We start from the raw sequence: 26899 nt of genomic DNA, 5'->3' as shown, positions 1-26899 counted from the left end.
TTAGTATTTCCTTTATCTTCTGGTAAAGAAAGAAGTCACTGGGGGCCAGATCAAGTGAGTAGTGAGGATGTTCCAATACAGTTATTTGTTTACTGGCTAAAAACTCCCTCACAGACAGTGTCATGTGAGCTGGGGCAGTATTGTGATGCAAGAGCCATGAATTGTTGGCAGAAAGTTCAGGTCATCTAACTTCTTCACACAGCCTTTTCAGCACTTCCAAATAGTAAACTTGGTTAACTGTTTGTCCAGTTGGTACAAATTCATACTGAATAACCCCTCTGATACCGAAAAAGGTTAGCAACATCGTTTTGACTCTTGATTTGGACTGATGGAACTTTTTTGGTCGTGGAGAATTGGCTGACTTCCATTGTGCACCTTGACATTCTGTTTCAGGGTCGTATTGGTACACCCATGTCTTGTCACCAGTGATAACATGGCCCAAAACATTGTCTTGCCTCTCCAAAAGGTCTTACCTCTCCAAAAGGTCGACTCTCCTTTGCTTTTGTTCATTGGTGAGCTCCTTTGGGACCATTTTTGCACACACCTTTTTCATGCCAAGATTTTCAGTTAAGATTTTCCCATTTATCAATGTTTACTTGGTCTGCTATGCTTCTCACAGTCAGCCAATTATTTTGACGCACAATTTGATGTATATTTGCAATGTTTCCGTCAGTTCTGCTCATTACTGGCCGCCCTGACTTCTCTTCATCAGTGATGTGTTCTCTCCCCTCAGGAAAACGTTTAATCCATTTGTGCACTGCCGTTTTCTTCATGGCATTATCCCCATAAACTTGGACTAACAAGTCCCTGACTTCACTTCCACTTTTGCCAAATTTAATATTCATTCCTTGCTCTAATTCAAGCTCAGAAGTTTTCGCGACGGCACACAAAAACATGCAACAATAATGAACACCACTTAGTAAGACACCGCCATACCTCAACACACACACAGCTGTGAGACACGGATATACCAAGGTTATGAAACCTTACCAAGCTGTTGTATAGTGCTGCCAAGGTAGGCAGTCGGTGGCAAGTTCACGTACTTAATTGTCAGACTGCGTATGATTGTCGAGTCATTATGCTATACACCTTAAACTTATACAGTGGTGTATGGCAATTATATATCATTAATACTGAAGTGGATAAAAAGCAAAAAAAAAAAAAGAGTAAGAACATTTATAACCAAACTTATCTAGCATTTTATCTGGGCCCCACTTTGTTCAGCTGCTTTATGTACATTAATTCATTTAATCTTCACTATGACCTTATATGGTAAATATTTTCATCATCCCCAAATGAGGAGTGGAAGCAAAGAGAGGTTAATTTGTCCAGGGTCACACAGCTGGTGGTTGATATGGTTGGAATTTGAACATAGGTAATTTAGCTTTAAAGTATGCACTTATAATCACTGTGCTAGAATGCTGATGGGTCCTTACCACACATCTGGTCCTGAGTTAGTGCTCAGTGTATGTTAACACTCAGCATTATCATCAACACGATGGCATCTGGTGAGGTGTGGCTGGTGAGGAAGGGGAGCCGTAGGTATAGCGGAGAATTCTTTGAACAGGTTTGGGCACTAGAGAAGGTTGGTGGGGAGGCTGTGGAGGGAGGGCGGTGCAGGGCTGAGGGTAAGGATTGTTAGGCAAAGGCTGAAGGAGGGAGACTAAAGCTAGGAGGAGGTGATAATTAATGGAGCCAGCCCCATAGGATAAGTTGGTGCAGGAGATAAGGGAAAATGTTGCATCTGTGAGGGTCTTTTATCCATTTCCGCCCCAAATGCTTACTAGCCATATCTCCACATGTCCAGGATCTGACCTTTCCACAGGCTCCATCCTGGCAGGGCCTCCTTCAGATGGGAGACAGTGAGGGGAGACTCCAGCCTTATGCTTGAGAAGGACTGCCCTCCGTGGCACTACTTCAGAGAGCTTCCGGGACTGGACAGCACATTTCCTCTGAGGACCTGGGGTTGGGAATGCCGCACCTTCGCAGGTGTATGAGCCGTAGGTCCTGGAGGTCGGCTTGACAGCCCAGATTGCTTATACTGTGCCACCCACCACCTCTGCCCAGAGCCCAAGCAGAGGAGCCTCACCCCTCCCGAACTCCCAAGCTGCGGCTAGGGCTGCAGTACCGGGCATTCCCCGGCAGAGGCGCTGGGAATCCGCGGATGGCCCGCTCCCATCCAGGGCCGGATCCCGCGCCCACCTCAGCCTTCCGAGCTGAACTTTTCTTGGGGCGGCGCATCGCCCGCAGTCTTTGGAAACCCAGACTCCAAGACTCGCCTTATTCTGGGCTGGACGTCGTTGTCGCTGGCTTGCTTATCCAACCCAGCCTCCTCGGTCCCAAATTTCCATTTTAGCGCTGGGTGGAAAAGCTAGTTCGCTAGGATGGGGGCTCCCGGAACCGCTGGTTGTCGCCCTCCCTTGGCCGGCTCAGATTCCCAGGCACCTCCTCTGCCTCCTCCATTCTTCTTGGCCCTCAGCTCGCGCGCTCTTCCCTTTTCTTTCGCAGCACCATGATCTCGCCTTCCTTCTCCCTTTCCTTTTTTTTTTCTCTCTCCCTCTCCATTCCGTTCTTTTACCTTCGCCCCATCTTTCTTCTCTCCCCTCTATCCCGTTTCCTTCCCTCTCGCTGTGCTTGAACCATCTCCCAAAAAGGAACTATTCGTCTAATCCCGAAGGGTAAGGGAAGGGCCTAGAGGCCATCACGCTTTCCAAGCCTCCTCCGTAAACCCTGCTCCTTTTTAAATAATCCCTCTGCCAGCTCTGCCTTTTCAACCTTGAGAAATCCCGGGAGCTTTTTGGAGGAGGCGGGCTGACTTACGCTCCCTCGGGTCTGGAAATCGCATCTTGAACCTGGAGCCTGAGGTTTGCCTTCCCTTTCGCCAGCCCACCGCAAGTCTCCCTCTTCCTACAGGGCTCGATGGGTCCCAGCCCAAGCTGTGCTTCTGTAGCAGGGTACAGGGGGGTATGATAGGCCGCTGGGACCCTCTAACTGGCAGCTGACACTGAAAGAACAACTAAGCTCGCTCACAAACGAATATAGGCAAAGTGAGGGTGCGACCACGCAGTCCCACGAGGGAAGACGGGGGCCAGACCCTCCCAGTGGGCACAATGGGTCTTGATTGCTGTCTTTTCCTAGCTCCCGCAGGGGGTCCCAGGAAGAAGAGCCCATGATAGACTGGTAAACCCTGGACCCCACGGCAGGAACCTTCTAGTTCTCTCCCCTTACCTTCCAGTAGGCTTAAGGAGTGCTAGATTACAGACGCAGGCAGTGGGGAACCAGGGGAGCACAGGGCGCCAGGAGGTGGGGGCTGTCCTGAGCGGTCTGCTTAGCTCTCAGTATTGCCTTTCTGACGACTCACAGGCTTGTGAAAATGCCAACAGCCCGTGTGTGATCCGCGCGTGCCCACGGCCTGAGCTCACCCTTCCCCGCCCCACACCCCATCGCTCACACTAACAAGCACACAAGAGCGTGCAAATGCGCACGCACGCGCAGAACCTTGAGTCCCCTCACACTCAACACCCCCCTCAGCCAGGTCCCCCCACCCTATGGTGCTTGTTTGCCAGCCTCGGGCGCACCCCTTGCCTCACCTTTGCCCGCCTACACGCACGCGCACGCACACACTCCCGGCACTGGGTAGGGGCGCGGACCACCAGGGGAGGGTAGGGGGTGAGTGGGAAGTGGGAGCCGTGGGCCAGGGCGTCCCAAGTGGAGGCTGGGTCCATCCCACACTCAGCTTCGGTGTGTTATCTCCCGACGAGAAAGCTCCGAGCTCCCCTTCGGCTTCGGAACCCGAACAGTTGGCGCTGAAAACACTTTGCTCCTCCTCCGCCTTCTCCCCCTTTTCCTCCCTTGAGACGCTCCCCCCCCCATCCTCCCTGCGCGCCATCTCCCGCCCTCTACAACAGGCCAGAAGAGTAACCCCCTAAACGCGGGGAGAAGCGGCTCCCAACTCTTTACTGGGAGCAGGTTGGAGGCTGGATTTCGGAGAGACTCTGGATTGGGGTCCCTTGCCAGCCCCTCCTCCTGGATCTGGCTTGATTTTCATATTTTAAAAGAGGATTTTCTCATTACCTATGAACATCCCTTTTCACGAAATTTCTGTTGGAGCTCGGTGGGGAAGATTTTAGGGGACCTTATTTTAATAAGAGAAAAAAAGAAAAAAACAGAAGGGGCGTTTATTAATTTTTTTCTCGGGTTTGGAATCACCCTCTGGACGAGATAGCGAGCGACTGAGAGCGAGGAGGAGAGTGGAGAGGACCCGCGAGGAGCTCCAGTCTGAGCCACCTCCTTCCCGGCCGCCCCCTCCTCACTCCCCCGACACACACTCACTCTCCCGCTCGCCAGCGCGCGCACACCCCCCACGCCGGACCCGCACCTCGGCAGGCACCACACACCCGGCAGCCCGAGCCGCCGCAGCCGCAGCGGGATGGAGGTGGCGCGCACCGAGCGCCCCGCAGGCTGGCCCGGGGCGCCCCTCGCCCGGACAGGGCTCCTGCTTCTATCGACGTGGGTCCTGGCCGGTGCTGAGATCACTTGGGGTGCGACAGGCGGTCCTGGGGGCCCCGTGGCCCCGGTTTCGCGGCCGGTGCTGCTTTCTCTCTTGCCTCGGGCAATGGCAAGCCAGTGGCCGGAGGAGCTGGCGACTGCGCGGAGAGGCGCCGCACTGGGGCGCCGGCAAGGACCAGAACCGCTGCCCCAGCCTGGCGGTGGCAGCGGTGGCAAGAAGCAGGAAGATGGGGGGCCATCGTTAGCCGGCGCACGGTGGGGACAGGGCATCCCAGATCCTGGCAAACCTGGCCGTGTGAGGAGGAGGAGTCGCCGGGCGCAGCCCCCCAGTGCCCTGGAACGCTGGGACACCCGGGCCACTGCCTTGGCTGACGGTTCCAAAGAAAGCCGTCCTCTGGCCAAGGGTCTCCGGGAGGAGGGGAAGGCGCTGCGGGCTGGGGGTGCGGCGGCCGAAGAGCTCCGGCTGCCCAGCACCTCCTTTGCACTGACTGGGGACTCGGCGCACAACCAAGCCATGGTGCACTGGTCGGGACACAACAGCAGCGTGAGTACCCACTCGGCGGGGCGGGCGGTGGATCTCACTGTCTCCCGACCGCAAGGGGGAATGGGGGGCAGGAAGGAGGGACAAATAGTTGCTCGAGGGTCCATGAGGGAGGTGGGGGTGGTGTGCACTGACTTTTAGAGAGAACAGGTTCATCCGGCTTCCCCTACGCCCCCAACAGGTTAGCGGGAGTTTGTTTTAAGACTGTGTGTGCGTTTGTTTACTGAAGACCTAGGGTTGGGGCCGCCGGGAGGGCATAGGGGGAAGAGGGTACTTAAAGATGAGCAGGGGAGGGGTCTGTGGTCACGTTCTCTGGTACTCGGCTCGGAGAGTCAGTTTTCCCATTGGGCGCTTGATTTCCTGGGTGAGGACGCTGACTGATTTGGGGAGGGAGCCGCTGGACAGACTGACGGGTTCCTCAGACTGCTGGGGCTTCCCCCTTTGCCCCGCCAATCACGTGGAAGGGAACCCAGGAGACCAGGCGACTTAGACTTCCTCCTCCCGCCTTAGGGTGTGCTGCTCTCTGCGCCAGGCGAACTTTCTTTCTTCAGGCCCTGGCTGGAGGCTGGACCACTTCGGCCCACGCCTGGCCTCCAGGTAACACCGATCATCCGTTCAAAACCCAGGCGGCTGCCCTGGAAAGCTACAGGAGAGGCAGTAAAAAAAGTTTAAAGCAGTGAAGTGCAATTCAGCCCCCATTCCTCATCCCGCACCCTCACGCATGCACAAGCACTCGTAAGTCGCTGAGCACAAACCTCGCCTCGGCGGCGGCTGCGTCCTTCACCACCATCAGCTCCCGAAGTGGACTCGGGGCCCTGTGCTTTGGGGGCACCTCTCCACCCCTTCCTCTCCGTGTCCAGGTTCCCCTGGAAGTGGCTGTACCGAGAGGTGGCGCCGTTGAGCTCACTCGGCAGCCTCCACTCCATCCAGCGACCCGCTTGGAGCACCCTGTGCTCTGTCACCCCAGGCAGTCGCAAGAGCTTGCCAGGAGGGGTCCTTTCCCACCCCGCCTGCTCCCAGTGCTGTGCAGCCAAAGCTAGGAAAAGCCAAGGAACGCACTCTCTGGGTGGAGTGGGGTGGCCTCCCACGATTTACCCCTCTCCCCTCCCTTCCGCCACCACCACTTCGGCCTGTCTCACAAAAATCCTTTTTTCTTCTTTGGCGCTTCGGATCAGATGCGAAGCTGGCGTTGGGCAGAAGGGATGATGGATGTCTGCACAGGCAGCTTTGGGGAATTCATTCAATGGGAAAGCACCACCCTCCTCCCTTCGTATATCTCTTCATGACTGGCATTAAAGATTTCCCTGCAAAATTTTCTCCTTATTTTAACAGGGCTTGGGGTTGTCACAGGGGCAAGTAGTGAATAACAGAAAAGCTAAGTAGTCCGAAGCACAGCACATCAGCAATCCTGAGTACGGATTTCCTATGAATGACACACAGCGCGGGCAGCCCAGCCTGGGTAAGAGGTGCTGGGTGGGAAGGAGTTGTGTAGTCCAGCTCCCTGCAGCCAGTGCCACGGCTACTTCATCTGCTTCTAGTGAAGACCCTATAGCTTTGGAGTGCACAGCTCTGGGCGTGGGGGATGGGCAAAGTGTGTACCTTTGCAGGGATGTGCGCTTGAAGACTTGCAAGTTCTCAGCGGGCCGTGTGTGTGTGTGTGTGTGTGTGTGTGTGTGTGTGTGTTCCTTCCTGTGTTCTTATTTGGTGAGGAGGATGGATAGGATGTGTTGAAGTAAAGGTCCTGGGTAGAGGAGGTGATGTCCTCACTATCTGTGACTTTATTACTGCCACATTTGGACAATAGAAAATCACTGTGCCGAAAAAGTTTTCTTACATTTCTGCTTTTATTTTAAGGATCCTTTTTGTTGACAAAGCCCCTGAAGATGAGTCTTTAGAGAATGCTTTTTGCAAATAGTGGTTAAATGAGCATGGCTTTCTCTGCCCATCTCCCATGCAGTTGTGCAGCAGAGGAAGTGAGGGGGGCAAGTCTAGCCCAATGCTCCCTGGGGAAATGGCTCTTCAGTTAAAAGAAGACCAAAAGGGGCTGGGGAACGGACCAGTTGGCCTTGGAGTATTTAGTAACAGTGATGAGATTTGGACAATCCTCCGATGGCTCCCTAGGGGTTTACTTATTGTGCTGGTGGCCAGTCTGAGTGTCCCAGGCAGCACAGGTGGGTGCAGGGACCCCGCTGTGTCCTCTTTGTCTGGTCCAGAGAGGGACTGCCTCTCTAGCTCCTGGGCTGGGTCTGCCTCTTTTGCCCACACTTTGCATGCAGTACCAGTGAGAAAGGTTTTGTTGAGTATCAGGTCTGTGCCACTCTGAGGAAAGATGGGGAAACATGTTAACATGACCCTGTCTTTGAGAGACTTTAAGGAAACACCCCTGGGAAAGAAACTGGGAAACCAGTTTCTGCTACATTATCCAGGTGGTTTCTTTCTCCCTTCCCCATGTCCCGAGGGCAGCAAAAGAAGGTGCTCTAAATAAAAGCCAGGTGAGGCGTGATGAGGGTGATGAACTTTCTGAAAGATGCCTTCATCATTGGTTTCAAAGTGGAGAGATGTCCCCACGGCAGAGAACATGGGTCCTAGCACCAGGCTCTTTTGACACAAAAAGAGAATTCCATCTTCTTTTCTGACTTTAAAAGTGTTAAGCATGGTCTGCTGGGGAAAGCCACCAGGTTAATTAACACATTGTGGGGGTTCCTGCTCTCCTTCCAATTGCCTTTGGTGGACGTCATTGCTTCACATGGACTCCTTTTTTGGGGAGACTTTTCAGTCACCCCATATAACCGGGAATTGAACTCTACTCTGAATGTTTGCAGTCCGGCATGCAGAGGTGGACATACAAGAGAAGGACCCCCACCCACCCCATCTGTCTAGTGTGTGCCCAGGGGCTCAGGGGGCGGAAGGACGTCCTTGTCCTAGGCTTGGGTCACATTTACTTTGGTTCCAGGAGTGGGGTGGGATGGCTTAAGGGGCAAAGGAGGAGGTGCCCAGCAGGCTTGAGCCAGAAGGTATTAGGAGGGGATAGAGTCTGGGTCCCCATCTGACCATTCTTGCCCTCCGGTTGTTCTAGGGGACAGGTGAGTGGACTTGGCCTTGGAGCATCGACTCTAGGGGATCAATTTGCCATTGTTTCTCTCTGGCTGTCTCCAGCTGGTGATTAATGGGTTAGAGAATGTTTCACAAACACCCAGAGGGAATCCAGTCCCCATGGCTGGCAGGGGAACAGAAAAACACATCATTCTGCCCTTTTGTCTCAAATGAAGGAAGACGCCTCCCTGCTCGGTCAGTGAGTTGGCAAATAGCTCTGGAGAGTGGGAAGTTGTAAAGGCAGCAGCCCAATTTCCATGCCCCCTCCTTCTTGGAGTAACTGTTGATGGGGATCCCTTATTCCTGGTGTTGAGGTGAGAGTGCTGCATCCTCCTTAGATGGGTCCCCATTGTTTTCCAGCAGCTGGCACCCAGAGACAGCGATTTGCAGGCTGGTGCCCCTGCAGTGTATCTGGTTGGAATGACTTGCCCAACAGTTTTCAGCTAATGGGCCCAACAGTGCACCCTGATGAAGAGAAATGGGGAGATGCTGATAATTCCAGGTCCCTACCAGGTCACCCTTCCCTGAGCACGCTAGGAGGTAGAACACACAGATTCTCCCAGGTGGAATTTCATACCCTTAACTAATTCAGCTGAACTGTGTTCTAAAATATTTACTCCTAATGTGCAAAATAGTGACAGATTTGATCAGATTAATTGTATGTCACTCACTGGAGCATCTAATTGTGGCTCCCAAACAGATTTTTCAAACAGCTTTTGGCTGGATTGTCTAGTTTTCATCATATCTGCTCACAGTCCCTGTGTCACAATATCTTAATGCATTTCGCCTTCTTGGAGGCTTAATAAAGAAGCCTGCCACAGAAACCATTCTTCAGGGGTTTGCCAAAAAGAATGTGTTTTAAATTAATATTACAAGGGGAGCCATCTCAGTTGAGATGTAGCTGGGAAATGCATAGCAGCGCTAATTGCTCCTGGTCACTGTTGGCTTCCGGGAGGGGGTGGGGCGGGCAGACAACAGACTGTTTGCTTTGAGCCTCCTTTTATGGCTCTGGTTACAGGGTGTGATTTGCTTCTCAGATCTTGCAGTGATTTCCAAGGTAAGCAGAAGTTGCAAACTCCTTAATTAGGAGGCCTGGTTTAATGATTACAGAAACGCAGTGGTTGGAGCTTGCTTTGGAGTTCAGGAAGTCAGGAAGTGGATTCTACAATTGTATTGGATTTAAGGGAAGGGGGCTGGGTTGTGGTCACAGTAGTAAGAAGGCTCAGGGGGCAGAAGGGAGAACTGCTTTCTCCTTGGGCTGGGTAAATCTATTATTGTCACTAGGGGAGTTTAGGAACTGGATGATTGGAGGGCCCTGAATCATCCCAGAAGGACCAGAAAGGTGCAACAAAGCCAGACAAGCTGAGACAGGAAGATGTGTCTGAAGGCCAGGGGTTTATCCAAGGCTAGGTACACCTGCATGTTGGTGCTTTGACTCACCAGTTGATCTCCTGCTTCTTTTGGCCTCTTGCCTGGCTTGAGACACTTCCCTCACAGAGAGAAAATGTCAAAATATGATTTTTCCACAAGTATGGGGGAAAAGAGACCTTGTGGAGTAGGAGGTGGAAAACAGAATGCTAGTGCCTGGTCGGCCGCCTTAGTCATCAGAACCAGCGCGATGGGATGAATGGAATTTGGCTGACCACGCTTGTTCTCCTTTGAACTAGTAGGTGACCGAGAAAGGGTCTGATGGTGCTCAGACTTTGTTGGCAATGAGTAGAGACTTACATGGAGTAGTAGGTACTTGATCATGTTTGATTGTGTGGAGAAAAGGGTGACAGTCTCAAGTCTCATCTAGCAAGAGCTACCACAAAAATTAGAAATACTTATCCTTTGGTGTGTTGATGATATCTTTCTCAGGTTGTTCATAACTTGATAACTGCTATAACCAGGAGTATTTCAAGCAGTATGTTTACATTCTAGCTTGAGTATCTTTAGCATCTTAAATTCAAATCCAAGGTATGTCCTAGGTTTACTTTTCCAACTTGTATTTGTTCCCTGGTTGACTCCTTCAACTCTATTGAAGGAGCCCCTTCATTGTCCCAAGACCGTCTTGACTCCAAGCCTTCGTTCTTGAGGTCTCCTCACGTAGGATACCCTTCTGCCTCCATTGAGATGCGCCCATTATTTACAACTCACATTTGATTGTATTTAGTTCAATACTTGGTGACTTTAATCTAGTATTATTTTGTAAGTGTTGTGAGGATGAAGGATGAAAAAAACAGCAAGGGTGAGTTTTGCTCTTCTCACATGTGTCTTGAGGCGTGTGGCACAGTGCTGGGGACATAGTTCTGTACATATTTACTGAGTGGACCCTGGGCACTGGACAATGCCTTAGCTATGGGAAGAGGACAAGTTAACACGATCTCTTAATAGCATTGAGTTTATACACCTGGTTTATTATTACATATATGCATTTTAACATAAGATTTAATGGCATAAGATTTAACATAAGGTTTCAGTGGGATAGATATCCCACTTAGTAAGACAGAAATAGGGACTACTCAGTACTCCTGGCTTCTTCCTTAGTACTCCAGAAATCAGATGGGCTCATGTAATATAGTCAACCGTTTGCTAAGTGTTTCCGCTGTGTGATAGTGTTCTGGGCACTGGATTGGTAGGGACGTGATGGAGGGGGTCCCTACCAATGTGAAAGATAAGATAGTGTTTGCCTCAAGGTCCTTCCAACATGCTTTGGATATGAGGCTGCTCTTTGGTAAAGTTAAATAACACATAACAATAAGACAGATGCCACAGGGTGATATATGGGTAACTGTGAAGTGATTGTTTCAGACTATGAGCTCAGAGGAGAGAGGATCCCTGTGAGAGACACTCCGGGCAGCTTAGACATACAGAATGCCAAGGCTGGATGTGCACTTGGAAATTGTCTTCCTCAAATCACTTAGCAAAGAGATGAGGGATCTGAAGCTGAGACAGAAATGTGGCGCCCTACAGCTTGGATTTCCAACTACTCATTTTCTCTTTCTCAGCAAAGCTGTCCTCTATCCACTCCCAATTTTCTCCATTTTCCTGGGTTTAACAGACCATTTTCATTATAAGAGTATTTATGTGTTTTCACTCAGGTGAGATAGGGTACTGCCCATTTTATAGGTAGGATAGACTGAGGCCTAGGGTGAGTATACATGAGGCTGGCTGGAAAGCCTTAGGAATAGATTTTCCCTCCTGTTCCAGGGCTGTGTCCTATGGTCATCTTGCCCACCCCCTGCTGTGGCTGCAGACAATAAATACCAAGCTTGTTAATATTGGACGATCTGTATCTTCCTAACTACTGCTAATGAGGGCCTCTTGTGAGTCACCTCATTATTTGAGTTAGTAAGTGAATCAAGCCTGGTTGCATCATCAGGAACATTTTGCTCATTTATTTTGATCAGTGTAGCTTGGGTTTAATTATTTATGGAAATGCTATTCTTTATACTACACTAATAATTGTGCTATAGTAAATTTCAGAAAAAAAAGGGAATGGAGTCTAAGAACTTCAGGATTGTACTAATAGCTTTCCACTGTTAACTCCTTGCTGAAGAAATGAGAGGGACCAGCGCAGTGGGGGCCAGCATTCAGGGCTGTCGGTCAGTAACCCACTGCTAAGTAGGGGCCTGTTACTTGGCACCACTGGACGAGAATCCAGTTTAGGGCAAAAACTGGAAATAGAGCTCTACAGGGTAATCAAGAATCCTATTAGGCTGTGGATTGGGGATTAATATTAACACAAGACATACTGATGTTATGTCTTGTGTGAATTCATAATTGTTGAGGGTTCTCATCATGAATGCAATCCTTTTCAGGACTAATTGGGAACAGACATAGATTGGGAGCGTGAAACAAGGCCATATAGTGAATAGTGAGGAGCATGTGTTCTGGAGCCAGGTGCCTGGGTTCAAATCCTGCCTCTGCCTCTTCATAGTTACGTGACATGGGGCAAGTTGTTACCCTTTCCTGGCTATGTTTCGTCTATAAAAAGAGGGTGATGATAATAGTACCTCTCACATTGGGCTGTTGTAAGGATTAAACAAGACATTGTACTTGGCAAAGTGCTTAAAAGAAGTGCCTGACCTGTAGTAAGCCCTCCAGAGATTTTAGTTGGTTTAGTTGTTATTTTTATATTTTCAGGCGGAAACAGTGAAGCAGAGGAAGTAGGTACTTGCTCAAAGTTTCCCAGGGAGCTGATGGCAATGCCTTGGCTGGAACCCAATTCTCAGGGAGATGCTTATTTCAGCCACCTCCCACAGTCCAGGGCCTCCGTGAGACACGTCTTTGAGCTATCTGTCTTCTGTGTGGTGCTGAGATAGTGAATGAGACAGAGAAAGGAATGGTGGGGACCTGGCTCCTTGAAACTCATTCTCTGAATTTGTAATAGAAATGGTTAGAATCAGATGATTCGAGTCAGGTTAAAGATTCCACTAATTCACAGCTAATAAGTTGAACATTTTCCCAGGAGTTTCATTGAGTGAAGGGCTGAGAAAGGTATCCAGAAAAATGAAGAGTAGCTTCTCTTGGCTTGGGAATCCATGATTACACCTCACAGCGAATCACGGAAGACTTCTTGAAGGAAGTGAGTGAAACGTGTAGCTTTAGGATAATAGGACAACACTGGGCTCCTGGGTCTGGTTGGCCAACAGACCCTATAATGCCCAGGACTCATTTACGTTGAAGTTGGGGGATGGGCCTTAATATTCCAGGTTTGCGTCTCCTCTTGATCTCCTAGCTTGACTTTGTGCCTGGTGTAAAATGCGAATGTCCATGGTTGGAACTATTTACAGGATACCTGTAGCCTTTTTCCCGGAATGATCACACTGGCCAAACCCATTAACATTTTGCAGTGATCAATCCCCACGGAGTTACAGGTTTGAATTCCCTTTTAGCCTACGCCCTATGCACCAAAAATGGAGCCCTAGATCCCTACACAGACACTAGAGGGAGCCCTGGGAAAGAAGTGAAAATACACAGAATGAAATAAGAAAAGAAGGCTGCATGAGGAATTACCTCACAGGAGAGGAGAGCAGCACCCCCTGCAAGGGCACAGTGAGAGGGGGTGTTTGGTGGCTCATAGATGAATAATTGATAGGTAACAAAGCAGTTGAATCCTGTGAGGGTTGATCATTCAGCCTCTTCCTGCAGAAAAAAGGAAATGGAGTTTTTGTACAAATGCATCCATTCTGCAGTCCATTCAACCTATTTATGACATTTCCATTATTTATGGACTAAAACTCAGGATATGATTCTCAGGCTTGGTTCTCCCATCTCTTCTGCATTTTTAACCTTTGTGTCCTTCACTCCCTTGTACATGGTGGTCAGTTAATAGAAGCTGTTTGAGTCGAATGGCATAAATACTTCCTTAAATACTTAAAACTGCCTGTGTGAAGAATGAGTGTCTTGGGGATGAGGAAGAATGTGGCCCCCTCTGGCTGCCTTCACGCCCAGAGTCTGCACCCCTGGGACATCACAGCTGTCACTTGTTCTGAGGTCGCACGTGCCTGACTCAATACTCTCAAAGACTTTTTGGCATCTGTGGTGAGATAGGCAGGTTCTTTTATGGATGACAAGAATCAGGTTAAAGATCACACTGCTGCATAACAAGTGAACCTTTTCTTTTTGAAATCTGTTCTCAGTGTGAGATGGAGAACAATTACTGAGTTCAACACTTTTTGTTTTCAGGGCGAGCAGAGTAGCTGAAGCTTCCATATCCAAATATGATTCCACATGCTGGGGGAGCTTTCTAGAAGAGTTTTGAGGCCCTGAAACGCGATGCAGAAACACTTATTTTCCAGGGTGGTGGTGTAGAGGAAGGTATCTTTAGGGGCGAAAGAGTTGCTCACACCCCTTTGTTGCTTTCAGTGTCATTCATGCTTGAAAACACACATTTGATTGAAAGCTTTCTCAAAACTCTAAACTGCCTTTTCTGTTATGAGAAGGTCCCCAAGCAACAGTGACTTTGAACAGGTCCCAGAGTCTTAGTTTCACTGGCTGTAACATGAAGATAATACAGAGCTTGTAGGGCTGTTGTGAATCTTAGAGATAACGCACATAAAGGGTCTAGCAGAGTAGGCTAGTCTATTGGTTAAGAACATTAGTTCTCAGCATCTGCCTAGGCAGGAAGTGGGGTAGGTTGAATTTGTAGCCATTTGTAGCAGGTCTTGTTGTACCCTTTCCCTGTCCCCTTGTCCCTGCCCTTCCTCTACATGCTGGCCTGACTTCTAACCACCAGCATCAGGGCTGTTTGCCTGCTGGAGCTTTCATCACACAAGGCACAGGCAAGAGGTGTCAGGAAATTAATTCCCACCAAGGAGTAAGAAGCAGCCACCTATCAACGACGAGTGGGATTTGGTGGATAGATACCTCAGCTCCCTTGCCTTTGGGGTGGGGTAACTCGGAGGCTTGTTTTCTACACTGTCTCCTAGAGTCTCCAGTGGGATTAAGCCCCAGTTGCCTCTGGTGTTAATTTGTTTGCTTTACTGGCTGCCTTTCCATCCCAATCTCATTTCCCCACCCCCTTGTCAGTATGTCTTGGGATCACCTCTGAAATAAATTACTGAATTCAAATCTTTGATTCAGGGTATGTTTCTGGAGGAACGCAAACTAAGATACCTTAGTTATTTCAAAATGTGTTGGTCTGGGCTCTCCAGAGAAACAGAACCAATAGGAAATACATATATATGTATAAATATATGTGTGTGTGTGTGTATATATATATATATATATATATATATGCATATATATACACACATATGTTTATGTATAAATGTGTATATGTGTATGTATATCTGTGTATGTATATGAATGTATATTTTCATACAAACATATCCCTCAGTAAATCTCTATACATGTGTGTATATATATTCATATGTATATGCATATGTATATATGTATCTGTATGTGTAGAGAGATTTGCTGGAAGGAATTGGCTGACGCTGTAATGGAGGCTGGGAAGTTCACAATCTGTAGTCCGCAAGCTGGAGACCCAGGACTGCTGATGGTATAGTTCTAGTTTGAGTCTGAGGCTTGAAGGCAGGAGAAGACCAACGTCCCAGTTTGAAGACAGTCATGCAGACAGAAAGAATTACTTCCCACTCAGCCTTTTGGTTCTATTCAGGCCTTCAATAGATTGGATGAGGCCCACCCACATTGGGAGGGCAATCTGCTTTACCCAGTCTACTAATTCAAACATTAATCTCATCCTGAAATAGCCTTGCAGACACACCCAGAATAATGTTGGACCAAATATCTGGGCACCCTATGGCTCAGTCCGGTTGACACATAAAATTAACCATCATACCAAGTCAGGAATTTCATACTTTTGAAAACTCCTGCTTAGGGCTCTACTGTGCTATGTGTTGGGAATAAGAGAGAATGAAGTCCCTGACCCTAGTTCTAAGAGGGTCTTCCTTTTGAGTAGCACCTTCCAGAAGAGAGGAGCCCTGTCCGGGGTTATACTGAATGGCAGGAACATGGTGTTGGGGCTCTGAGGAGGGGACACACACCTCCCAATTAGCCTCACTGTCATTTCTCAGGGCTAAGGAGTATCACCTCACCTTTCTAAGTTATCAGTGAGGGCCATCATGATATGTTGCAAAGAGTATGGGCCAGGGAGCTGGGGTCTCTAGGTTTGGGTTCTTGATTTACATAAACTGTCTTTAGCAAGTCACCATTTCTCAGGTGTAAGTGAAAGACCCTTCCAAGTGTATAGCTTACATGTCTATGAATAAGGATTTGTTTTTTTATGGGTTCATTAGTAAGGAGACCGTCTTGAACAATGATTTGAAAAATGCTTCTGTCAAGCATTTGGTCTTATCCCAAGCAGATGTGCTTTCATTCATTCATTTTTTTTTTTTTTTTTTTTGCTTAGCGTGATGCTAATTTGTTTGAATTTTGGGGGATTCAGGTTCTTCATATATGAAATGAAAGAGTCGCATAAATTGATGCAGGCTCAGTTTGCCATAAACTAGATGTGGTATTAGATCAATCATTTCCTTATGGGTGAAATGGGGACAATCCTATTTGCTCCCTTTATGTCACAGTTAAATAATGAGCTACTGCACTTGGAAGCATTTTGAAAAGAATGCTTTTCAAAGTGACATGAAGAGGCGACATGAGCAGGGGGCGATATGAACTAAAGGTGTTAGTTCATCTAGCCTCTCCTTTATCTCTTAAGTTGCTGGAGGTTCTTCCACAGTAGATTTGGAACCACGTACAGCACCTACCTTCTTTTGCCTTCTCCCAGCACTAATGAAACACTTTCATTAGCACACATACCCAGTGTTAAAAATCTCAAGATTCTTATTCCAGGAAATGCTGTACAATGTATTTCAAGTCACATCTGATATAATAGCATTCTCAGATGGGAATGTAATTTGCATGTTTTTTTTTAAACTTTTATTCCAGGATTTGAAATGTATTGATTGTGCTACCTTATTCCTTTCAGTTAATATGCAGTATTGGGGAGCCTCTACTATATGCCTAGTGATGCAGGATGTGCAAAAAAGTATATGATGCAGACTGGATACCCACAAAGCTTATATAGTCTTGTGTGTGAGAAACACATATAAACATTGCAGAGAACAATGTGAGATAACAGAATACTTGGGAATTCAAGCATACTTAGGAAATACAATGAATGTAATCAAAAGCACAGTAAATGGAAACTAACATCATGCTTAACTATACAGTCATGTTTATTATCTACAACCAAACTCAGTAGCATGGTTGGAAATAGATCTAATTCTCATGACTAAACCTGTGTCACTTGGTGAAGAGCATTCTGAGCTTTGAGGTGAAATAGATTATCTTATGCTCTGACAGTGGCTCAGAATTCTGCCATATTAGTTTGGCCTAACTTTCTTATACAGCTTTTTGTTTTACCTTGAGTTTCTAATTGTTTTATCTTCCTTGTAAACAGAAGAAACATCTGTTTTTCACCCTAGTCCTAAGATACTCCGCTTCTTAATTGTATTGTTACTGGATATTCTAACTTGTACCGATTTCTTTCTAGGCTTCCCTATTGTAACCCTCACATGTGTATTCTATTCCTGTTTCTTGGATCCCATTCCTCCTTCATTAAGCTGATTTTCATTTTTCTGTGGTATATCCTCAAGTATTCTTTTTCAGAGAGTATGTGGGAATGTCCTGGCTTATTCCTGTGTCCTGACATAAATACTGATAGATTCCTTTTAACTCTTGAAAGATCCTGGCTTGGATGATAAGTGTAACATGGTCACCCAGTGTTTGAGCAATACTTTCTTTTTGCTTTTTTTCATTCTTGGCATGTCTAAAACTCATTTGGTTCTCACATTGGCTTGATGGTTCATCTGGACATAGAAATCCGGGGTCAAGAAGAATTTCCCTTGGATCGTTGAAGTACTTAGATTACTTGCCGATTATGTATGATCTGCTCTTTTTGGATGATATGTGTCTTTCCTCCCACTCAGGGACTGATTAAGGTGGGGAAGGGAGGTACCTGGCTTGGGACAACTGTGGCTCTGTTCACGTTGATGATGCACAACCCTTTAAGGAGACCTTATGTATTCAAACCAGATACATACAAAATCAGTACGGTGTGGGCGACTAAACACTCCATGGAGCAAGTTTCCATAGACACTTATTATCCGAATACCTTTAATATAAAATTCTACAACAAAAAAGTAATGTTAGCTACATTTTAAAAATAAAAAAAAAAGGTTTTTAAAATGTCAATATTCAACAGATATTTGTGGAGTACCCTTTATGTGCCAGGAGCTGCTAGGCTCTGAGGGGGAGTTTCATGATACTGTTAAAGATTAACTTGGGAACATTTAACTTGGAGAGGGCAGAGAGGCAAAAGAAAAAGAGGCACAGGGTCAGTGAAGTGAAGAGGAGATGGCAGAGCATTCTGGACACACAGCTTCTGGGGCATAAGGAAGCAAGGCATCCGAAAGAGACAAAAAGAAGGACAGCGTGACTGGAGCAGAGGGTCGTGGGCTGGGGGTTGGTGAGGAATGAAGCTAGACAGGCAGGCATGGGTAGGACCAAGCAGGGCTGTATGGGCCCAGGGGAAGTTTATTCTCCATCCTAAGATCAAAGGGGTAAGCCATGGGAGGGGTTAAGGAAGGAGAGTGATATAGTTAAACTCACATTTAAAAAATCAACCTGTGGGTTGGAGGGAAAATAGGATGGATGCTAGGAGACCAGCTGCTGCTGAAGCTAAAGAGGATGATGGCTTAGGCGGTGGCAGTGGGGGTGGATAAGAAGGGGCCAACTGAAGAAATATGTAGCAGGTGTAGTTGGCACCGCTCTATAATTCTTCTCTCCTTCCTGTAATTCCCTTTGTGTCGGTCCTTTGTAGTGCCCTTTCTCTGTGGATGGGGCATTCTGCTCCACTTCCTCAATTTGGGTTTGGCCTGGTGACTGCCTTTGGCCAACAGAAGAGATGTCAGCGCTAAGCTTCGTTAGCAAGAGGCATTGTGTGTCTACCTGCTGCCTTGAGCCCCTGCATTGGCCATGAGAAAAATATGCCCAGGCCAGCCCAGCAATGAGCAGCAGAACTGCCCAGCTGAGCCCAGCTGTATCAGCCAAACTTGAACTGCCCTGTACATTTATGAGAATAAATGACTGTTGTGAAAATAAGCGGTTGAGATTTGATAAGTGGTTTGTTCTGCCACATTTTTCCCCCCAGCAAAAACTAACTGATACAGCAAGTGAAATCAGTAGAACTTGATAGATTGGATGTAGAAAATTTGTGGGAACATAACTAAAATGCAAAGTGAAGCTCCTAAATTTCAAGGTCACTAGTCTCATACACGCTCAGGGCTATACTTAGGTGTATCTTTTTGGTGGTTTCCTGCCACTCATCTCTCTTTACAATTCGTGGCTTTTTTTTCTGGAGCTGAATGATGTAGGTTGGATTCATGGTCCAAAAGAATTAATCTTCCACTTTTTCTCTCTCCCTCCCTTTCTAGCAGCCTAATCAGATTCCAGCAGAGAGTTGGAGCTGAGTGGTCCTCGGGTCCCTCAATGGGGGCCTTCAAGCCCTAACACTCAGTGTATTCTTGTTAGAATTGAAATCAATTTCTGTTCTAGCTGTGAAGATGGGATTTCATTTGGGGAGTGGTGGAGAAATGTGGGATTTTTCTTGGTTTTGACTGATTATTTAAAATATATTAGTGCTGATAAAATATTTAGCTTTTAAACAACAAATTTAATATAGGGAACTGTGTTTTATTTATTAATGGCAGTTGCAGGGAGATTGGTAGGAGTTGTGCTAAAGTGCACTGTTGTGATTTTGCAAAGTATAGTAATTACTGTAATATTTTGTTGAATTATTAATATCTACTATGCCTGCAGGAACATAAGCTTCTGCAGTCGAATTCATTTCAAGAGTGCCTTTTCCCCCTTCTGGTTTTGTTTTGTGTTTTCTTTTCTTTCTTGTGCACATATGAATTTTTAAAGAAATGGGCGTTGTCATACCTTGTAACTGAATCTAGGCAGGCGGTAGTGAAAAACTGTTATTCCTTGACAATCCCCTGCCTCAGCCAAGCCTGTTTGCAGCACCAGACTAAGGGATGCTGAAAGAATCACGTCTTAGACAAGAGGCCTCATCAGTGTGCCTTTTTCAGGACCTGGGATAAGGGGAGAAAATAGTAGGGAGATCATCTGTGTACACATATGAGTGTTGTATGTGTATGCCTCAAGCAGAGCCCGTCTCACCTGCGGATGGAGTGGGCAGGTGTTCGGATGTATGTATTGAAATAGTACCAGCTTCCTTTATTAGTAGTTTTAACAACTATGACTTAGTGTCTATTACGTGCTCAAATGAGATCAATGTGGATGATTGATGATGCTGACAGCTTAGTTGTTACCGTATGTGAATGGGCTCATAGTGCAGTACGTCTCTAAATCTAAGCACAAGGTATATAGGTAGGAGCATTCCTTTGGCTGTGGGTAAACTGAAATGGGAAGACCAGCCTTCATATCACCATCTATCAGCTTTATGAAATGGCCCAAGTCAATCAATGTCTGAGACTCAAGTTTCCTCATCTGTGTAATGGTTGAAAGGATCAAACTGAAATTATACTTGTATATTTGAAAGGGCATTATAAACTCTAGAGTTACAGACATGTTGAAGGGGATGTCATTGTTATTAAATCATAGGAGTTGCTCAGACTTTTGGTGTGATTTTGAGGGGCAGCAGAGGATTCTCTGCCCAGTTTTTATTCCCCCCATAACTTCACAATTTGGGAGTCATTCCTTTGGACTAAACACTGTCCTCTCCATGATCCTCTTGAAATAGAAATAATTCTAGAGCTGGAAAGAACACCTAATGATCTAACCACATTCGTTTTCAGGTATGGAAAATGTGGCCAGAAGAGATTGTGGAGTGCCCAAGTTCACTGAGATAGTGGAGGTGCCCACACCACTGTCCGGCTCCCTGACTCCTAGCCCAGTGCTCTTTCTGCAATACCCTGATGCTCTCCCGTTTTCCATTAAGTTCTTAATGCTGTCTGGGGCTTTTTCTCCACATAGGGAGGCTTGAGCAGAATGAATACATTAGAGAATTTGTGGGGAGTCGTAAGGGATGGGATGGTTTAGGTGCCAGAGTAGTGCTTGGGTCACACGGACCTCACTTTGAATCTTAGCTCTGCCACTGACTACTGTGTGTCCTTGGGCTAGTTACTTTCTGAAACCCAGTTCTCTCCTTTACAAAATCGGGGTTATAATCCTTATTTTGCACAGCTGTTGTGGGGATTCAGTGAGCTTGAAATGCTTGGCAAGGTGCCTGTCCTGTGGTTGAGATACTTGACAGTGGGTAGGAAATGATTATTAGGTGATGAGAGGTTCTGAAGATTAGCTTGGTCTGCCTCATAGTAGGTCAACCTCCTGCGAGCCATTTTTTTCCCCATCATGAGGGTGTATGTTTTGAAGGAAGGGGGAAGCTGCCCTTTCCAGCACTATCATTTTTCTTCCCCAGGGTTGGGTGGATTCCTGCAGAGGAAAGCCCTGTGCAGCAGGAGACTGTCCTGTAATGGCCAGAGGGGTAAGCCACGACTTGCCAATGGCCTTTCCTTTCTCTTTAATCTCAGACAGGGACAGTTTTTGCCCTATTTTATGGGGGTGGGGATGGCAGGAGGTGGGATGACCATCTTCAAAGAACAGCAAGCTGGTGACTCTGAAGATGAGACAAAGGAACGGGCTTGCATCCATATGCTGCATGGCTCTGTCTTCTGGGGCTTCTCTTCTTCTTCTTTTTCCTTGGAAGGATAGTTCATTTTATTTAAAATGGGTTTTACGTATTTATTTATTTTTTTGTTAGTTTCAGGTGTACAAAACAATGTAATAGACATTTATCATTTATATCCCTCACACAGCGATAACCCCCTCCCCCAATCGACTACCCCTCTGACATCGCACACAGCCGTTACATTTCCACTGTCTCTATTCCTAATACTGTACTCCACTTCTTTTAACCATATATATACACATATATATATACATAAACTTATGTATATATATATGTATATATATGTAAAATGGTAGTTGACATTCATTATTGTTCAGCTTCAGCTTCAGGTGTACAGTGCAGTGATCAGGCATCTACATCTTCCCTGAGGTGGTCTCTCTAATAAAATAAGTGTCCATCGGAAAAATCTTTGCAACATTATTGATTGCAGTCCCCAAATTAACTTTCGTGACCCCATGGCCATCTTGTGGTTATTGACTGTGCTTTCTAATCCTCTCACCTTCCCCCTTATCCCCACTCCCCTCCCATCTAGCAACCCTCAGTTTTACCTCTTTGTCTCTGAGACTGTTTCTGATTAGTTCGTTCATTTATTATTTTCTTTAGATTGCACATATAAGTGAGATCATATGGTATTTGTTTTTCTCTGTCCGATTTATTTCACTTCACATAATGTTCTCTAGGTCCATCCATGTTGTTGCAAATGGTAAGATTTCTTTCTTTTTTATGGCTGCGTAATACTCCATTGTATAAATGTACCACAGTTTCTTAATCCAGTCGTCTATCGATGGGCATTTCAGTTGTTTCCATGTCTTGGCTATTGTGTATAGTGCTGCAATAAACATAGGGATGCACACATTTTTTCGAATTAGAGTTTTGGATTTCTCCAGATAGATACCTAGGAGTAGAATTGCTGAGTCATAAGGTAGTTCCATTTTCAGGCTTTTGAGGTACCTCCATACTGTTTTCCATGGTGCCGGTACCAATCTGCAATCCCACCAGCAATGCACAAGGATTCCCTTTTCTCCACATCCTCGCCAGAACTTGTTGTTTGTTGATTTATTGATGATAGCCATTTTGACTGGGGAGAGGTGGTATCGCATTGTGGTTTTTATTTGCATTTCTCTAATGATTAATGAGGTTGAGCATTTTTTCATATGTTTGTTTGCCATCTGTATGTCCTCTTTAGAAAAATGTCTCTTCATGTCCTCTGCCCATTTTTTAATTAGGTTGTTTGGGGCGTCCCTTCTTGATTTAAGTTACTAAAGTAGTTTCCTGAAAATGAGTTTCAGGGTTTTTTTTTTTTTAATTCGATAATTTATTCTACTTCTAACAAGTCCATCCTGAATATCCTGTGAGCTGGGTAGGACCCATTGTAAATTTACAGCAAGTAAAGCAGGGTCACCAATGGGTTAACTCTTGGGTAGAAGATGGAATTTCCAGGGACAGAAGGGAATCTGAAATACCCCAGAGCCTGTGTCACTTCTCAGACATAGGGGCTGGGCCAATGTTTGCTGAAAGCACAATATGAAAAGAGAGGGAGGCACTGAAGTGCGTTCAGTTCCCTTTCCTGGCTCTTATTCTTCCTGGTCCCCAGCACCCTCCACTTCTGTTTCTCCCCCTGCTCTGGAAAAAAGTGTTCTACTATTAGTCCTTTACTCTTTCAATTCTTTTTCCTGAGTCCTGTGAATTTTATTTTCCAACCTTATTGAGTTATAATCAACAAAAATTATATATTTTTGATATATATATCCAGCTAATAAATGTATCCATCATCACCACACATAGTAAGCATTTTTTTTTTGGTGGTGATGAGAACATTTAAGATCTATCTTATTAGCAAATTTCAGGTATACAATACTGTGTAATGAACTGTAGTCATCATGCTGTACCTCAGAGCTCTAGAACTTACTCATCCTGCAAAACTGAAACTTGTACTTTTTGACCAAAATCTCCCCATTTCTCCCACTTTGACCGAGATCTCCCCATTTGTCCCACCTCCCAGCCCCTGGCAACCACCGTTCCACTTTCTGCTTCTACAAGTTTGACTTTTTGAGATTTCACATATATGTGAGATAATGCAGGACTTGTCTTTCTGTGCCTGCCTTGTTTTACTTGGTATAATGTCCTCTAGGTTCATCCATGTTGTCACAAATGACAGGATTTCCTTCTTTTTAAAGGCTGAATAGTATTTCATTGTGTGACACATCATGTTTTTTTTAACCATTCATCTGTTGATGGACTGTTAGGTGGATTCCTTAGCTATTGTGAATAATGCTGCAATGAACCATAGGAGTGCAGGTATCTCTTGGAGATACTGATTTCCTTTCCTTTGACTATACACTCAGAAGTAGGATTGCTGGATCATATGCTAGTTCTATTTTTAAGTTTTAAAGGAACCTTTGCTTTCCATTATGGACATACCATTTTACATTCCCAGCAACAATACGCAAGGGTTCCCTGTTCTCCATATCCTCACCAACACTTGTTATTGTTTGTCTTTTTGGTAGCCATTCTAACAGGTGTGAGGTGATATCTCATTGTGGTTTTGATTTGCATTTCCCTGATCATGAGCAATGTTGAGCGTTTTTCATACCTCTGTTGGATGTTTCTCTGTCTTCTTTTGAGACACGCATTTTAAATTGGACCTCCTAATAGAGAATGAAAATCTTCCCCCTCTATTGGGGATGGTTTGAAAAGGTATTTTAGGGATGGGGACTCCTGAAATCATAACCTGTACTATAACTTTTCAGCCTTCAGGGCCAGCATTAGGGTCACCGTTGTTCACAGTCTTAGTTGTAGAGGGCGCAGCTCACTGAGCGATGTGGGAATCGAATGGGCAACATCAGCATTAGGAGCGCAGCACTCCAACAACCTGAGCCACTGGGACAGCCCTCGGCTAAGCCTTTTTACGTACGAGCTTGTTTATATATATATAGCTGAGACCTGAAACAAATGCACTCCATAGGTGAGTTATCTCCTATACTCCTTATTATCATTGTTATTAAAAGTAGTGAATGATGATGAATTGTGTGGTTATGATTTGGATATATATATCGGGGTGCCAAAAAATGTATACAAGTGGACACTTTGGTCAACGTTGCTCAAGCAGTAGTTTGCCGTAATCAAAGTGTCTTGGTGCAGATGGTAACCACTTTGAGCACCTCTTGTAATTGCAGAAGTCAAACGTGACTTGTATTCATCTTTTGTTGTTGGTATATATTGAGTATTACAATTTTAATAGTTTTCCTTTCTTAAAATATATATATGAATGCATTTTTTTTTGGCACTCTGTTTATGTATAAAAATTCAGATTGAGACTTGACCTTGGTCTTCTTGGAACTTGAAATCTAACGTAAGTCCATGAAGATAGGAGGATGGAAATACCAAACCAATATTGAAACCAAAAGTGAAGACTTTTTGGATGGGTTGTAATATTTATTGAGGGCCTACTATGTGCCAGGTGCCAGTCTTGGGTACTTTATATGTGTCATCTCATTTCCCCCTCACATGAGGAAACTGTGATGAAGAGTGGTGACATAGATTGCCCAGGTCACACAGCTAACCAGCTGAAGAATGAAGCAGCTGCAGTAATGAAACAGAAAAACATGCTTTTTAAAGACGGAAGTCATTGAGTCTACTGTATTACTGACATAGAAATTGTGAAATTATGGAGTTTGAGAATGAGGAAGGCTGAGAGAACCAGAACAAATGGGTGGGTAGAGGTGAAGAGATCATCTTTTATTTTGTTCTAGAATGACATAATTTTATAAAAATAAAGGACAACATTAAGTGTGTTCTTATGAGATGCTGAACTGTGACCTTTGCATTAGCATCTCATTTAATCCACATCTCCCTGAAGTATCTGCTGTTATGAGCCTCATTGTAAGGAGACGTAAACAAAGGCACAGAAAGTTTAAACACCTGCCCAGGCCACACAGCTGGTGAGTGACTGAGCCACAAGTCCCCTGTGGGTGTGACTTGAGAGCTCCTTACGAACCACAGGGCCTCAGGTCGTCCACTTCCCTACTTGTAACGTTGAGGAGAGCAAGGCCCCAGCGTGTGCGGTTCAACCACTGATCTCACCAGGGCTTTCAACTCCTGGGCCTTTTCCCAATCAGACCATCCTGTTCTTCTCTAGAAGCCTTCACAGTCATTTGTACCTACGTGTTGGTGTTTCCAGGCCAGAAGCAGGATGAATAAAAGCTTAGAAGTGAAGTATTAGGGTCTATTTGGGAAGCAGGAGAGAGAGGATGAGGTGAGGCCAGATTCTGGAGGCCTTGCGTGCCCTGCTGACAGGCTTGGCTGTATTTTGATCTGCAATGGGCAGCCTGAGTAATTTTGAGCAAGGGAGAGATGTAATTAGCAATAACATCAGTTGTTCTCAAAGCACCCCAAAACTCATTCTCCCTACTTGGAGGGAGGCGTAGAGGCTTATCTGGAGGCTCCCAGCACATTGTTTACAGGCAGCAAAATCAGAAGCTCACATGGCCATTTCCCCTTCGCTGTGTCGGGGCTGTGGTTGTTGCTGGTCTCCTTCTTCCTCTGCTAGCTTTTCCCTTCCCTCCAGCAGGGCCTTTTGCCTGCTCCCGCCTCTCCACTGTGAGCTCAGTACAGCAGCACCCTCTCCATCATTCAGCAACCAGTGGGGTTCTGCTGTAATTAAAGGAAGCCAACGGGAGGAAGCAAAGCAGAGCAAGGGGGAAAAGCAACCACCGGCAAAACATCTGAGTCCCACACAAACGCCTTAACAGCTGCCATCTATTGGCTTTCATGGGAACCTGCTTGTCTTAAATGCAGCAAAGGGAACCCCCACGGGATGGTGTGGGAAAGCAGGTTATTAAGTTCCCTTCAGGCTGCCGGAGTGGGGACTTACTCCTTTTCTTGCCTTTCCTGCCCTGCAGGGCAAAACTGATCAAATGTGAGAGTTGAAAGCCTCCTTGAAGGGAAGGTCGTTTAATTCACCGTCTCTCCCAAGGCAGAGTTCCCTCCCTTACCTGCCCCTCCCAAAATAGCATCTCTGACACATTGTTGTTACCTGGCTCCCACCCTCCCCAGCTCCCTAAATTTGCTGGACCAAAGCTCAGGTAGGGGAGGAAGATACTTTAGCCAGCAAGAAACTGGCCCCTCAAGCCTGTTGTCATTTATGGCACCGACTCCAGAAATGTCTAATTAATTCATTTATCCAATTAGCCCCTTGCTCTCTGAAATGCTTTTTCTTGGTTGCTGAGCAACTAGGGTAGACTTCAATATGTGCATGGCGCTGGTGAATGAACCAGTGCTTTTTCCTTCACCCTGGCACCCCCATTCCTCTTTCTCCTTTTATTTTTCTAATGCACAGTAATGAAGATCATTTCCACCAATCTCCAGCCTCCTCACCTTTCCCAGGCCTCTGGATGTGCTTGCTGCCTGCCTTCACACATTTCTGAAGGTAATTTTTATGCCAGGCATTTGTCATGGGCAAGGAGAGTGACAAAATGCACAGGTGCACTGAGATGTATTTGCAAACTAATGGAATTGGCCCCGCTCATTGG

General features: G+C 46.2%; 1 protein-coding gene across 1 annotated transcript in view; it reads left to right on the top strand.

Annotated features, from left to right (window-relative positions):
- Positions 1-4286: 4286 nt before the first annotated feature.
- The window catches only part of SORCS3 (sortilin related VPS10 domain containing receptor 3), a 538724-nt gene continuing 516111 nt past the window's right edge, over positions 4287-26899 (top strand). The window contains exon 1 of the mRNA XM_019725085.2: positions 4287-5053. Coding sequence (XP_019580644.2) covers positions 4430-5053 — 624 coding nt within the window. The 5' untranslated portion in view covers positions 4287-4429. The remainder of the gene's footprint in view (positions 5054-26899) is intronic.

Source organism: Rhinolophus sinicus, linkage group LG07 (genome assembly GCF_036562045.2).
Source record: "Rhinolophus sinicus isolate RSC01 linkage group LG07, ASM3656204v1, whole genome shotgun sequence".
NCBI lineage: Eukaryota > Metazoa > Chordata > Mammalia > Chiroptera > Rhinolophidae > Rhinolophus > Rhinolophus sinicus.
The sequence above is the reverse complement of the archived record's forward strand: the minus strand, read 5'-3'. Positions and strand labels throughout refer to the sequence as shown.